The sequence below is a fragment of the Petaurus breviceps genome, unplaced genomic scaffold (genome assembly GCF_028583685.1).
Source record: "Petaurus breviceps papuanus isolate PSGF00001 unplaced genomic scaffold, PetGlider_PUasm1.0 38, whole genome shotgun sequence".
NCBI classification, from domain to species: Eukaryota; Metazoa; Chordata; class Mammalia; order Diprotodontia; family Petauridae; genus Petaurus; species Petaurus breviceps.
Window position 1 is genome coordinate 35,326,176 of NW_027186304.1, and position 12,296 is coordinate 35,338,471.

Below are 12,296 nucleotides of genomic sequence, written 5' to 3' on the forward strand. Positions count from 1 at the left end.
TTTTTGAAACTACTTCGAATATTGTTTCAGTGTTCCTTTTTTCTTTAGCTTTTCATAGGATCATTAGTTTGGACTTGGAAAGGCAATGTAGAATACCTCCTAATTTTAGAAATGAGATCATTTCTGTTTTTCCATAATTTGTTCATTGTATTTTTTCATAGGTTTTTTTTTTTGCTTCTGTTGTATTGGTGCTCTTTAGCTTCTTATTGTTTTCTTAGTGAGTTTTTTCTTCTGGGAATTTTTAGCAGTTTTTTTCTATTACTATTTTTAGGGCAACTTTAAGAAACCAGGCCTGTGATCCTTCTATTATCCTATCAGAAATCTATATTTATCACACTTATATGGCAATTTTTCCCTACATTATCTAACTTGTGCTTCATATAAACCTCATTATTATCCCTTTTTGATAAGAGAGGAAACTGAGGCTCAGGAAAGCTCAGTTAATTGTCCAGTGTCATCTGGCTAGTAAATGGCAGAGCTCGGACTTAAATCTAGTCTCATAACTGAGTCTAGCCCACTCTTTTTACTAAGCCTTTCCTTGATTTGTTCTCAGGCAGGTTTGCTAAGGTCCTTCCAGTTCCCAGAATCCCAATCTTGGGATTAAGCTCTGCCTTTGACCTATAACACCTCTCTGCAGCATTTACAACCCATTTTACTTGAATATGTTCTCTCTTTTCTGGATTTTATTAACACTGCTCTCTGTTGGTTCACCTCTTGCCTGTATGTCTTAGCTCTTTTTCTGTCTCTTTCTCTGGCTTCCAGGGTGCCAGGACCTGTATTAAGTGGCTATAGATATAAATAACTGGCAAAGACATCTTTGGACCAGCGACCTAGACAAAGACTGGTTCCCATCAAGAGACAGGGATGTGTTTGTTATTATTATTATTATTATTCAATAATTGTGATGTAATTGCAATTGTAATTACTGTAATTCAGTAATTGTAAGTTGTCCATCATTGGTCATCTCATACTGCAATGTCCGTGATGAGCATTTGCTCTCTCTCCTAGTATAGCTGCATCTGACTTCAGGGATATATGTCTTTCATGTTGCCATTTTCCTCAATGAATTAGCTTTGAGTTCAGAAATTCCTAACTATGGCTCTGTATGGCAAGCCTGGTGTATTTGCTAACAAAGAACCACATAGGAAAAGCAGTATGAAGGATGTCATCAGAGAGACTTATGACCAGAAATTGAAGTGACTTGGTCATGAGGTATGACAGTGAGTTTTGCACTATTGGAGAGATCATCTGCATTGATGAGATCATGGTTCCATTTAATATGTGAGTATATATTATAAGCTAACACAACTCAGAATACAGTGCTAGTTGGAAAATGCATCTTTGTGCCTGGGACCTGCTTCCTAACAAGTAGCAGAGGTTTTTTGTAGCATTTGGTACTTATAAAGATTTAGTTCATTTGATGTATCTTTGTGAATCATAAAGATAATCCATTCTCAGAGCCAACAAATAAAAGCTCATTGGTGCTGTGTGTCTGAAAAGGTTATCATCATTTATTGTGCTCCCCTTCTAATGAGTCTGTGACAGTGGTATGGGGACCAGTCAATGCTTGTGGAAGCATATCAAGCACTTACCTTGTTTATATAGTCCATGAAGCTGGGCAGGGGAGTGGGATAAGCAGGTGGTTGATTGTCCTTCATTAAGTGAGAACCTTTGGAGGTTCCATATGGAGAGGGCCTTCTTCTAGCAGCATAAAGTTTGCCAAGAGCCAACAATCTGAAGATTTGTGACAAATAATTAAAAAACAGTAACCCTGAATACGAGATTTAGTCATATAACCACATAAGTGTTTTGTGAATAAGGAATTGTAGGAGAGTGTGTATAAATAGAATATACATACATATATAATATATATGTATATTATATATACATATATATATATAATCTCTCCCTGATACTTTCATATAATATATATATATAATCTCTCCCTGATGCTTTCATTTTATATATCCTCCTTCTATCTATCTGTTTGTCTATCTATTTTAGATCATGGGGAATTCATATGCAGGGCAACTGAAATCTGCCCGATTTGAAGAAGCGCTCCACAATTCAATAGAAGCATCCCTGAGATGTAGTAGTGTTGTACCAAGGCCAATTTTTTCTCAACTCTATTTGGACCCTGACCAGCACCCCTTCTCTCCTGCAGGTAAGCTCCCTAAACTTGATACCAACATGGTGGTCTTCCTTACTCTGGGTTTTTTTTTTTTGAAGGCCAATTGGGGTTAAGTGACTTTCCCAAGGTCACACGGCTAGTTTTTGTGTTAAGTGTCTGAGGCCGAATTTGAACTCAGGTCCTCCTGACTCCAGGGCCGGTACTCTACTCACTGCACCACCTAGCCACCTCAGTCTTCCTTACTCTTAAAAGACTTAGAGGGGTTCCAGTGTTGGAGGTTTCTGAATCAATCATTTGAATTTGTCTCACTTCTCTGAGACGTATCTTCCTGGTAATTTTATTTTTCTGCTGGGATTTTTTTACTCAAGGCATCTTTTTTCAGTGAGTCCCAACATGATGTTATCTCCAGTGTGTTTGCTTACTCAGATGTCAAACCCAAAGTAGAAGATCTGGATAAAGAACTGGTACACCGCTACACTCAGAATGGGAGTCTGGACTTTTCTAATAACCCACCTGTTAATGAAATGGAAGATGAAGATGAAGATGAAGAAATGTCAGATTCAAATAGCCCACCAATTCCCTATTCACAAAAGCCTGCCCCAGAAGGCTCTTGCACTACAGATGGTAAGTTTTATTTTCTTTCTCTTTTATTGGATTCTTCTGTTAGACTACTAGCTTCTGATTATAATGGATATTTGTTGGGAATTTATGGGAAATAAATGATTGACTTGCAAATATATTTTTAAAAGTATGCTGCCCAAAGAAATGGCAACAACAGTAACAATTGTAATAGATCATATTTATATTAGCATTTTACTGGGCAACTAGGTGGCACAGTGGATAGAGTGCTGGGCGTAGAGTCAGAAAGACTACTCTTTTTTGAATTCATATCTGGCCTCAAACACTTACTAGTTGTGTGACCTTGGGCAAATCACTTAACCTTGTTTGTCTCAGTTCCTCAGTCTGTAAAATGAGCTGGAGAAGGAAATGACAGACCACTCCAGTATCTCTGCCAAGAAAATCCCAAATGGGGTCACAAAGAGTCATAGAAGACTAAAGAACAGGGCAGCTAGCTGGTGCAGTGAATAGAGCACTGGCCCTCGAGTCAGAAGGACCTGAGTTCAAATTTGGCCTCAGACACTTAACACTTAGTAGCCATGTGACTTGGGCAAGTCACTTAACCTCAACTGCCCTGCATTTCCCCCCTCCAGAAGGAAAAAAAAAAGACTGAAGAACAACAACATATATCATTTCAAAGTTTATAAACATCTGCTTAGAATAACCTTGAGAAGGCTGGTAAGGCAGATGATATCTCCATTTTACAGTTAAGGAAACTGAAACTCAAGGAGATTATGGATAGGTAATAGTAGAACCATTAATCCAGGTCTTTTGAGTCTGCCCCAAACTCTTGTACCAGAATTTCAACACCTACCCCCCAACCAGTGAGCCCACAACACTTGTGAGTTCTGAACGGTGCTGGAACCAGAATAAAATGTAATTGGAAATATTTTAACAAAATAAGTAAAAAATAAAATAAGACAGAGATAACATATTTTAAAACTAAATATGGATTGGTGGCTTCTGTTTCTTTTTGAGTTTGCCACCACAGCTTTACACTACACATAGGAATTCTGTTTTATTAGGAACTGGTTCTTTAGTAAGTTGTCTCCAGTCCACCCCACAAAAAAAGAATACTAGTGTAGCATCCTTCCAGGGCTACTCAGGATCTCCAGAGAAGTGACTACTACAGTCAGTTCTCAACTTTTGCCAGAGTAATGTTCCTAGAAAATGGCACAAAAGTCAAAAAAGTGAATTTTGATACAGTGAACCTATAGGAAATAGGGGGTTAGGTTCCCAGGACCTCCCAAAACTGCAATCTTTCACTAGAGGTTACTGAAAATATACTTTTTGCATACAATTCTTGATAACAAAACATCATCAATCTCTTCGTGAACACCTGCAAAAATAAAGAAGTCACTACCTCTTGGACCAGCTAGTTCCCTTTTCAGAAAGCTCAACTGGTAACTAAGTTCTTCCTTATACTAAGCAGAAAATCCAATTTCTGTGGCTTCCACCTTGTTCTATCCTCTGGAGTCACACTTTAATAAGAAGACAAAGCGTGCATCAAAATAAAAATATGAACACTGGAAAAATATCTTCGAACCCTTCCTTGAGAGCTTGTGCTGCAAAACAGTTGGGATGAACTTTAATGAGTAAGGTTGGAAAAATTAGACCTGTATTATAATTGGAATTTTATCTGCTAATCCTGTCCCTCCTTGGACACTTTGTTGTGAAGAAGTAAAATAACCAAAAGACGGGTGGAAGATGAGGCCTAGATAATCCTCAAAGTGGATAACTAAATTCTTAGATTTTATGTATAATTAAAATCTGGTACTAGTAATTGTAAATCAGTAACCCCAAGGATATGGAACTACTGTACTCTTAAACAGTCCTCCCTTAGAAATGACTGTTTTTTCTTTTGGTCCTACTTCCAAGTATTATTGATTAGGTTTAGGATTATAGTTAATTGATTATTATTATCTGTGTAGAATAGGCTACAAATCTTTATGCATAGCCTTACCTTGAAGTTGCCCAGGGAAACTAGAGGTAAAGGTAACAACAGTTACTTAACTGATAAGGAGAGAGAAAGTGTTAGGTAAAATGTTTTCCTGAGAATAAAGTCAAGCACAGAATCCAAACTGAGAGCCACCTTAAACTCTGGTCTTCAACTTGGTTTCCTGCAGGCACACACTGGGAACCAACAAACCCCTTTGTTTAAGATTCTTTTCCTGGTTTAAAATGTTTCACAAGTAAATTTTGTACCTTTTAAATGAGACATTTGTTTGAGGCTTGCCCAAGCTAGAATGCCCTCATTGCAATATTGCTAATTTTCTGTAATTATTTCAGAAGAGAAATGTTATGCATATAGCATATAGCAGTGTCATTTTGATAGTTAAAAGTAGCAATGAATAAAAGGTTATTATAATGACTAGTAGTGATTAAGAAGAACCTTAGCTTTAAGGGGGAACCATCTATTTACCTAGGGCATAAAGATCATTTTTGGAGGCAATTAAATAAACAGGTACTTAACACCTGATGAGTTGCTGAGAAACTACTATTCAGATGTAAATTTATGCTGCTAATATCTTATGTAAATTTCCAGGTCCACCTCAGGTTTCTACCCCACTGGGAGGCCATTGATTATATACCTTCTTTGGGGAGGGAAGAAAAATCTTTGCCTTTGGAATACTGGCTTTGATTACTTTTGTTTGTGTTTAGAGCTGTTTTAGTAAACTTTCCCCTCCCTGCTTTTAGCTCACTCAGTAAGTTTCCAGTAGGAGATAATTGGAGGATGCAAATCCATCCCTGTGAAGTGAAATCCTTGATTGTTTTCCCAAAGAAATGCAGATGAAGGTCTTAACAGCTATTTATTATCTCCCTCTCCCTTTTACTTTTGACTTAGAGAAATTTTTTGGGGGGCGGGGAGAGACTGTGAGAAATGTAGATTTCTCCTGGTCTGTATTTTTGTTTTCTGCTGCTTTCTGATTTTCAGTGTTCTTCTCATGAAAGTATTTTGTTAGCAGGGCTAACTTAAAAGAAACTGTTATCTGTGTGTGCAGGTGGTGAGCTTCTTACATGGTGTGTATACTGCAAATATTCTAGGCTGAGATTGTTTCCTTAGGGCCCTCTCACCAGGAGAGTGAATCTTTTGTGAGCCTCTTTATACAGGGTCACATTCGGGGGACCATTTCAGATGTATATCTGAGTTGCTGCTGCTTTTGTAGTGTAAGCCAGTAAGTCAGGTTTTTAAATATTGAGATTTGGGTTTTTAATTGAACATTTGATGTTTACTTTTTGCATGCTTAGTACAGAAAAACACATAGGGGCTGTGCATCTAAGAAGCCCTCATATTTCTGCTATTGAGATTTTGACTGATGACTAACAGTTTCAGCTTCCCAGACCTAACATACATACTATAGTTCTTCCACTTTAAAACAGTGACCTTGTAACATACTATTCTTGAAACTTTTATATCATGATTTTCCTCTTGAGTGAGTTTTTTCACATCCTAAGTACACATGACACGTGGAAGCAAATTCCTAAAGTGGGAAGTTGAGTTCAAAATTTCAATAAAGCAACATCACATCATAAAATTGACTAAATTTCATTGACCGCCGGGACCTTACATCCTGCCACAACTACAAGCCTGGTTAGGCACTTCTGTTGACTCCACAGCTGTCCTTGACCCTGATGCTCATTGCACATTTTCTCTGATGTAAGGCTTACTTAGACCCTTTCCTCCTGCTTTTTTCTTGAGCCAAGTTTGTCTTCTGTGATTTTGATACACAGAGAAATTTATAGGTGTGATGACTACATTTTCCCAGCCAAAAATCTGAACACATGGTTTAACAAAGACTATTCCTTTTGAAAGTCTTGCTAAGAGTTTATTCTTCCTTCTCTTCCCTTCTTCAGATTAGAACTCTGAAAAATCAAGGCCACATGGACACGATAGCTGTGGGGAAACAGGAAAGGCAGGAAAGTCAGGAAATGTGAAGGGAAAACTAAGAGGCCTAAGACATAAACACTGGGTTTAGTTTTGTAACTGAATAAGATAACTTTATGATCTTTGACAGATTTCTAGATTTTAGGTTGTTGCTGAATCATTTCGGTCGTGTCCAACTCTCCATGGTCCCATTTGGAACTTTCTTGGCAAAAATATTAGAGTGGTTTGCCATTTCCTTCTCTAGTTTGTTTTACAGAGGATGAAACTAAGGCAAACGGGGTTAAGTGACTTACCCAGGGTCACACAGCTAATAAGTATCTGAGGACAGATTTGAATTCCAGTCTTTCTGACTCCAGGGCGGGTGTTGTATCCTCACTTGTTCATCTCCAAAATGAGGTTAGATTAGATGATTTCTAAGAGGATCTTTTAGTTATAACATTCTAAGAATCACAGAGTTTCAGAGCCACCAGGGTTCTTAGGGGCCATCTAGTGATGCTTGAATACCTCTCTTGGAGGGGAACTCACCATCAGCTGGAGCAATGTGTTCCACTTTAGTCCATGTGTGGCCTTGAGACCACAGGTTCCCCACCCCTGAATTCTAACACTTAAGTTTTAGGAAACAGACTCGTATCAGACCAAAATTTGCCTCTTTGAAACGCCTCTACCCATTGCTCCTGGTCTGCCTTCAAGAACAAAGCAAAAACAAATGTGTCACAGTGAAAAGAGTCAGAAGTTCTGGAGTTGGAGGACCTGAATTCAAGTCTCACCTAGGATGCAAGTCATTCAGCCTTTCTAGGTCTTAATGTCTTCGTTCGGTGGCTTCCTCAATGAAATCTACTTCTCTCTTACATGGTGATAGACTTTCTGATGTTTGATGACAGCTCTCTGGTTAATTTTGCCCGTTTCTGTCATCTGATCTTCCTGTAGCATAGAGTAGGCCTTTTCATCCTGAGTTGCCATGGGAACCTGGGTGACCCAATTAGGTTGCAAAGGTAAAAGGGAACAGCTGATAATACTTAGCTGATTGTTATACTGACATTTCTGCTGCATTGTAAAGTTACTTAATAGGAGTAATGGTCAATATTTACATAGTGCTTAATATGTGCCAAGCCCTATGCTAAGCATTTTGCAATTGTTACTTCATTTGATCTTCAACAACCTGGGAGGCAGGTTGCTATTATTATCCCCATTTTACAGATGAAGAAACTGAGGCAGAATTAAGCGACTTTTATGAATTATGACTGTCCAGGGTCATACAGCTAGTAAGTGTCTGAGATCAGGTCTGAACTGAGGTCTTCCTGACTCCAGGCCCAGAACTCTTTATCTGTTGCACCGCCTGGCTGCCCAGGTGGCCTTCCATTTGACGGACATGTTTTGAGACTAGCCACACAGCCCTTTGTTTTGCAGCAGCGCTAGGAGTGAGGGAGAGATGGAGATGGCTCTGTATGGTGGAGAAGCACGACCTGATTGCCTTGGTGACCTAGACATGAGGAAGGAGAGCCATGCTTTCTAGGGATAGTAGATTCCTATCAAGTGTCCTCCCATCTCCTGAAGACAAGGATTTTTTTATGGGAGGGGGGAACGAACAAAGCTTTTCTGATCCAAAAGTAAGCATTTGAAGTGTCTTTGCCCAATACCCAAACCCCAATTACTCTGTATGTGTGTATGTAGAAACACATGCATCTGGGGTAACCACTGAGCCAGTGCTGGAGATCCTCAGTGGAAGGGGTCTCCGGTAGCTTACTATGCTCACTGACAGTTTCAGGCCTTTTTCTAGTACAGGTAACATGCAATTATTTAGAGAAAATTGTTCCCCTTCACTTCCTTTACCACCCCACTGCCCAATTGTGTATTACAGACAAAATCTAGTATTGGCTCTAAAAGCAATTAGGTATACACTTTTATTTGTTGTGTCCTACCTATGTTTGTGTGACATTTGGTCCCTCCTGGCCTGTTTCCTCATATGTAAAATGAGGCATGGAAGTTTGAACAGGATGACCTCAAGGTCCTTCTGGCTCTATATCCTGTGATCTTCAGATCAACAAATCTTTGGAATGTGCTAACCAAAAGATGAAGTAGTTCCTATAGAGCTGTACAGCCTACATACACATGCACGTGTTCATGTGTACATGTACACATATGTGTGCGTGTGTATGTATACCTATGCTACACAGCATATACCTATATGTGTTATATGGCATGCATATATATGCTTACATATGTGTATATATTTGTATGTATGCATATATACACATGTGTTTGTGTAATGTATGTGAGTGTATGCCTGTGCTATACAGCATATGCATAAATAGGTGTGTGTCTTATATACAGCACCACACATGTGTTTGTATGTATGTGCGTGTGTGCATGTGTATATGTATATCTATATGTGTGTATGCATAGTTATGTGTGTGTGTGTGTGTGTGTGTGTGTATGCCTGATATTCCTTCATTTCTCTACCCCCTGAGGGAAAATGATCAGAGCCTTGCTGGCTCTGGAGAAATCTCCCAACAGATGTATGAAGTGTAGACGTTCCCGGTCAGACCTTTGAATCTTTTCCCTTGTACTTCTCACTGTATCAGGCGGTCACACCACCCTCACTTTTCTTCATAATCTAATCCTGTAACACCTGTTCTTCACCGGTACAGACTTGAACAGGTATTGAGTGTGTACATGTCTAACCAATGTTTATTGAGTTTCCCATGGCAAGTACAGGAACATTAGATGCTGTTCGGGTCAATTCCTGAGAGGAAATAGGTGGAACAGGTCATCATACAGAACTGTACTGTGATGAACTGACAGCATGTCTACACCCCACATATTTGTTAGGAGACTTCTGCAGAGATAGCCAGAGAAGCCTTGATGTCTTTCTCTAGGGGAAGAAGAGGTAAAGGAGTGTCACTGGGGTGATAACTGTTAGCATGGAAACTTGAGAGTCACACAGGTAGAAGGAAGCATCTGGAATGACTGTAGGGAGTGGGGAGAGATATCAGAACTTTTTTTTATTATTTTATTTTATTTTATTGCCTTTTGGAGGGCAATTGGGGTTAAGTAACTTGCCCAAGGTTACATGGCTAGTTCTTTTGTGTGGGTGTTAAGTGTCTGAGGCCAGAACCGAACTCAGGTCCTCCTGACTCCGGGGCCGGCGCTTTACTCGCTGTGCCACCTAGCCGCCCCCAATAAGAGAATTTTTAATGCACGGAGATATTATGAACAAAATGACTTAAGGATGACAAGGTGAGCTTACCCTTGCTGGTGTGTTTTGAGAGAAGCCACAGAACACCATTCTTGAACATTTGCATACTAGGAGTGAGTGAACTCCAGAATATAGTGGGAGTGTGGCTGTGGGTGTCATGGTGACTTGGATACCGCTAGTGAACTGGCTTTCTGGAAAGCAACCACAGGAGAGATTATTGTGTTTTTTATTCCCTTTCGACTTCATACTATAGCTGTATTTGGTCCATTGAATAGAAGCCATGGGCAGGCACATTTCAGAAGCATGTCTGCAATTTACATTGAACAAGCTGTATGCTTAATTAACCACTTTCCATTGTGCTGTTGTTGTTCAGTAGTTTTCAGTTGAGTTGGCATTTCTTGACCCCATTTGGGGTTTTCTTGGCAAAGATACTGGGGTGGTATGCATTTTCCTTCTCCAGATCATTTGACAGATGAGGAAATTGAGGAAAACAGGGTCCAGTGACTGGTCCAGGGTCACACAGCTAAGAAGTTTCTAAGGCTAGACTACAAGCCCAGCATTCTATTCACTGTAAGCCTTAGTATTTCCTTCTTGAGGTCATGATTTCTAAGACCTTGGATGAAAAACCCTTCTTGCCCAAACAGTATCCATGGAAACTTCATGGGATTTAATAATTACTATTTGATCTAATGATAATAATAATCACCATAGTATTTTCAAGTGTCTCCATAACAGACAGGGACAAACACTGATCTAAAAGTTAATAAAAGAATTAGGATTTCATGCAGAAAGAAAGTCCTTTTCCTACACTTCCAAATGATCTTCATCCACTGATAATTTCGGATTCTCAGGTGGACTGATTTCTCTGTTATCTCTATCTGGTTCAGATCCCCTTTAAAATTTTTCCAATTTATCAACTCTTGAAAAAATCTTCAGAAATTTCATTATCTTGCTCTCATTTGACTCCTTTTTTGGAAGGGGTCAGGGATGAGTAGGCTATTGGTTTGGAGGATTTCTTTAAAGTACATGAGGTTTGACTCATCTGTTTGGCATTCAAAATTCTTTACAACCTGCCTCCCCCCCCCCGCCTCCGTCTTTCCTTCAACTTCCTCCTAAGCCCATGTCCTCTGCCATCCAGTGACACTGGCCTCCTTGATGTTCCCCAGTTCTCCATACTTGGAAGGCTCTCCCTCCTCATCTCCACCTCCTGACTGACCTTCCTGGCTTCCTTCAAGCCCCAGCTAAAATCCCAAGAAGACTTTTCTGATCCCTCTCAGCGCTGGTACCTTCCTTCTATTGATTATCTCTAATTTATCATAGTCTGAACACAGTTGTTTGCATGTTATTTCCTCCATTCGACTGTAGGCTCTCTGAGAGCAAGGCTTGCTGTTTGCCTTTCTTTGTTTCCCCAGGGATCATGGCATATCATAGGCACTAAATACATGCTGATTGACTGACTAACGTAGCATTGTTATTTAGTGCATGCAGGGGCTCTTAATTTGGGGTCTGTGAACTGTTTCATGTACATATATATACACATAAATGTATATGTGTGTATATATAATATATGTAAATTGTATTTTATATGATTGGCTTCTTTTGTAATCATGTAATTTATTTTATGCATTTAAAGATATAATTCTCAGAAGGGTTCCATAGGGGGTGGCTAGGTGTCTCAGTGAATAGAGCACCAGCCCTGGAATCAGGAGGACCTGAGTTCAAATCTGACCTCAGACACTTCACACACACACACACACACACACACACCCTAGACGTGTGACCTTGGGCAAGTCACTTAACCCCCTCCCCCCCCCAAAAAAAAAAAAAAAAAAGAGAAGGAGGGTTCCATAGGCTTTACCAGACTGCCAAGGGGTGATTAGGAGCTACTGGTAGGTCAGGCAGTCTGGAGTGACCACAAGAAGGATGATGGGTAGAACTCCCTCTGAAGACCAAAGAAGGTCATGCAAGTCATAAACTTTGCCTTGAAGCTGACCAGATGGGTTTCCATTGAGATATGTTAGCCTTGTGTTTTCCTACATTATGGAAGCCTCTATTTTATTGTTGAATAGTGGTATACCCTATTCTCTTTAGGCATTCATTCTTGACCTTCAATTTAAGCAGAAGGGTTATTAAAAAAAAAACCCTATTCTTCCTGAAATTTTTATCTTGTTTTTCTTTTTTCCTTTCTTGGACTGTTTTTAGGTTTTTGTCAAGCAGGAAAAGATTTACGTTTAGTATCCCTGTGTATGGAACAAATTGAGATCCCAGCAGGTTTCCTGCTAGTGGGTGCCAAGTCTCCAAATCTTCCCGAACATATTTTAGTTTGTGCTGTAGACAAGAGATTCCTGCCAGATGATCATGGAAAAAATGCACTTTTAGGTGAGTATCTAGAACCCTTGTGAGCATTTTGCTAGTAACAAGTTTTTCAAACCCATGTTTGTTTACAGCTTCAGCGTCATAAAGAA

At 39.5% G+C, this 12,296-nt stretch overlaps 1 protein-coding gene across 1 annotated transcript in view; it reads left to right on the forward strand.

Moving 5' to 3' along the window:
- Positions 1 to 12,296, forward strand: part of GREB1L (GREB1 like retinoic acid receptor coactivator) — a 344,278-nt gene that overhangs the window by 216,469 nt on the left and 115,513 nt on the right. Inside the window, exons 4-6 of the mRNA XM_069099751.1 lie at positions 2,005 to 2,164; positions 2,558 to 2,755; positions 12,034 to 12,210. Coding sequence (XP_068955852.1) covers positions 2,008 to 2,164; positions 2,558 to 2,755; positions 12,034 to 12,210 — 532 coding nt within the window. The 5' untranslated portion in view covers positions 2,005 to 2,007. The remainder of the gene's footprint in view (positions 1 to 2,004; positions 2,165 to 2,557; positions 2,756 to 12,033; positions 12,211 to 12,296) is intronic.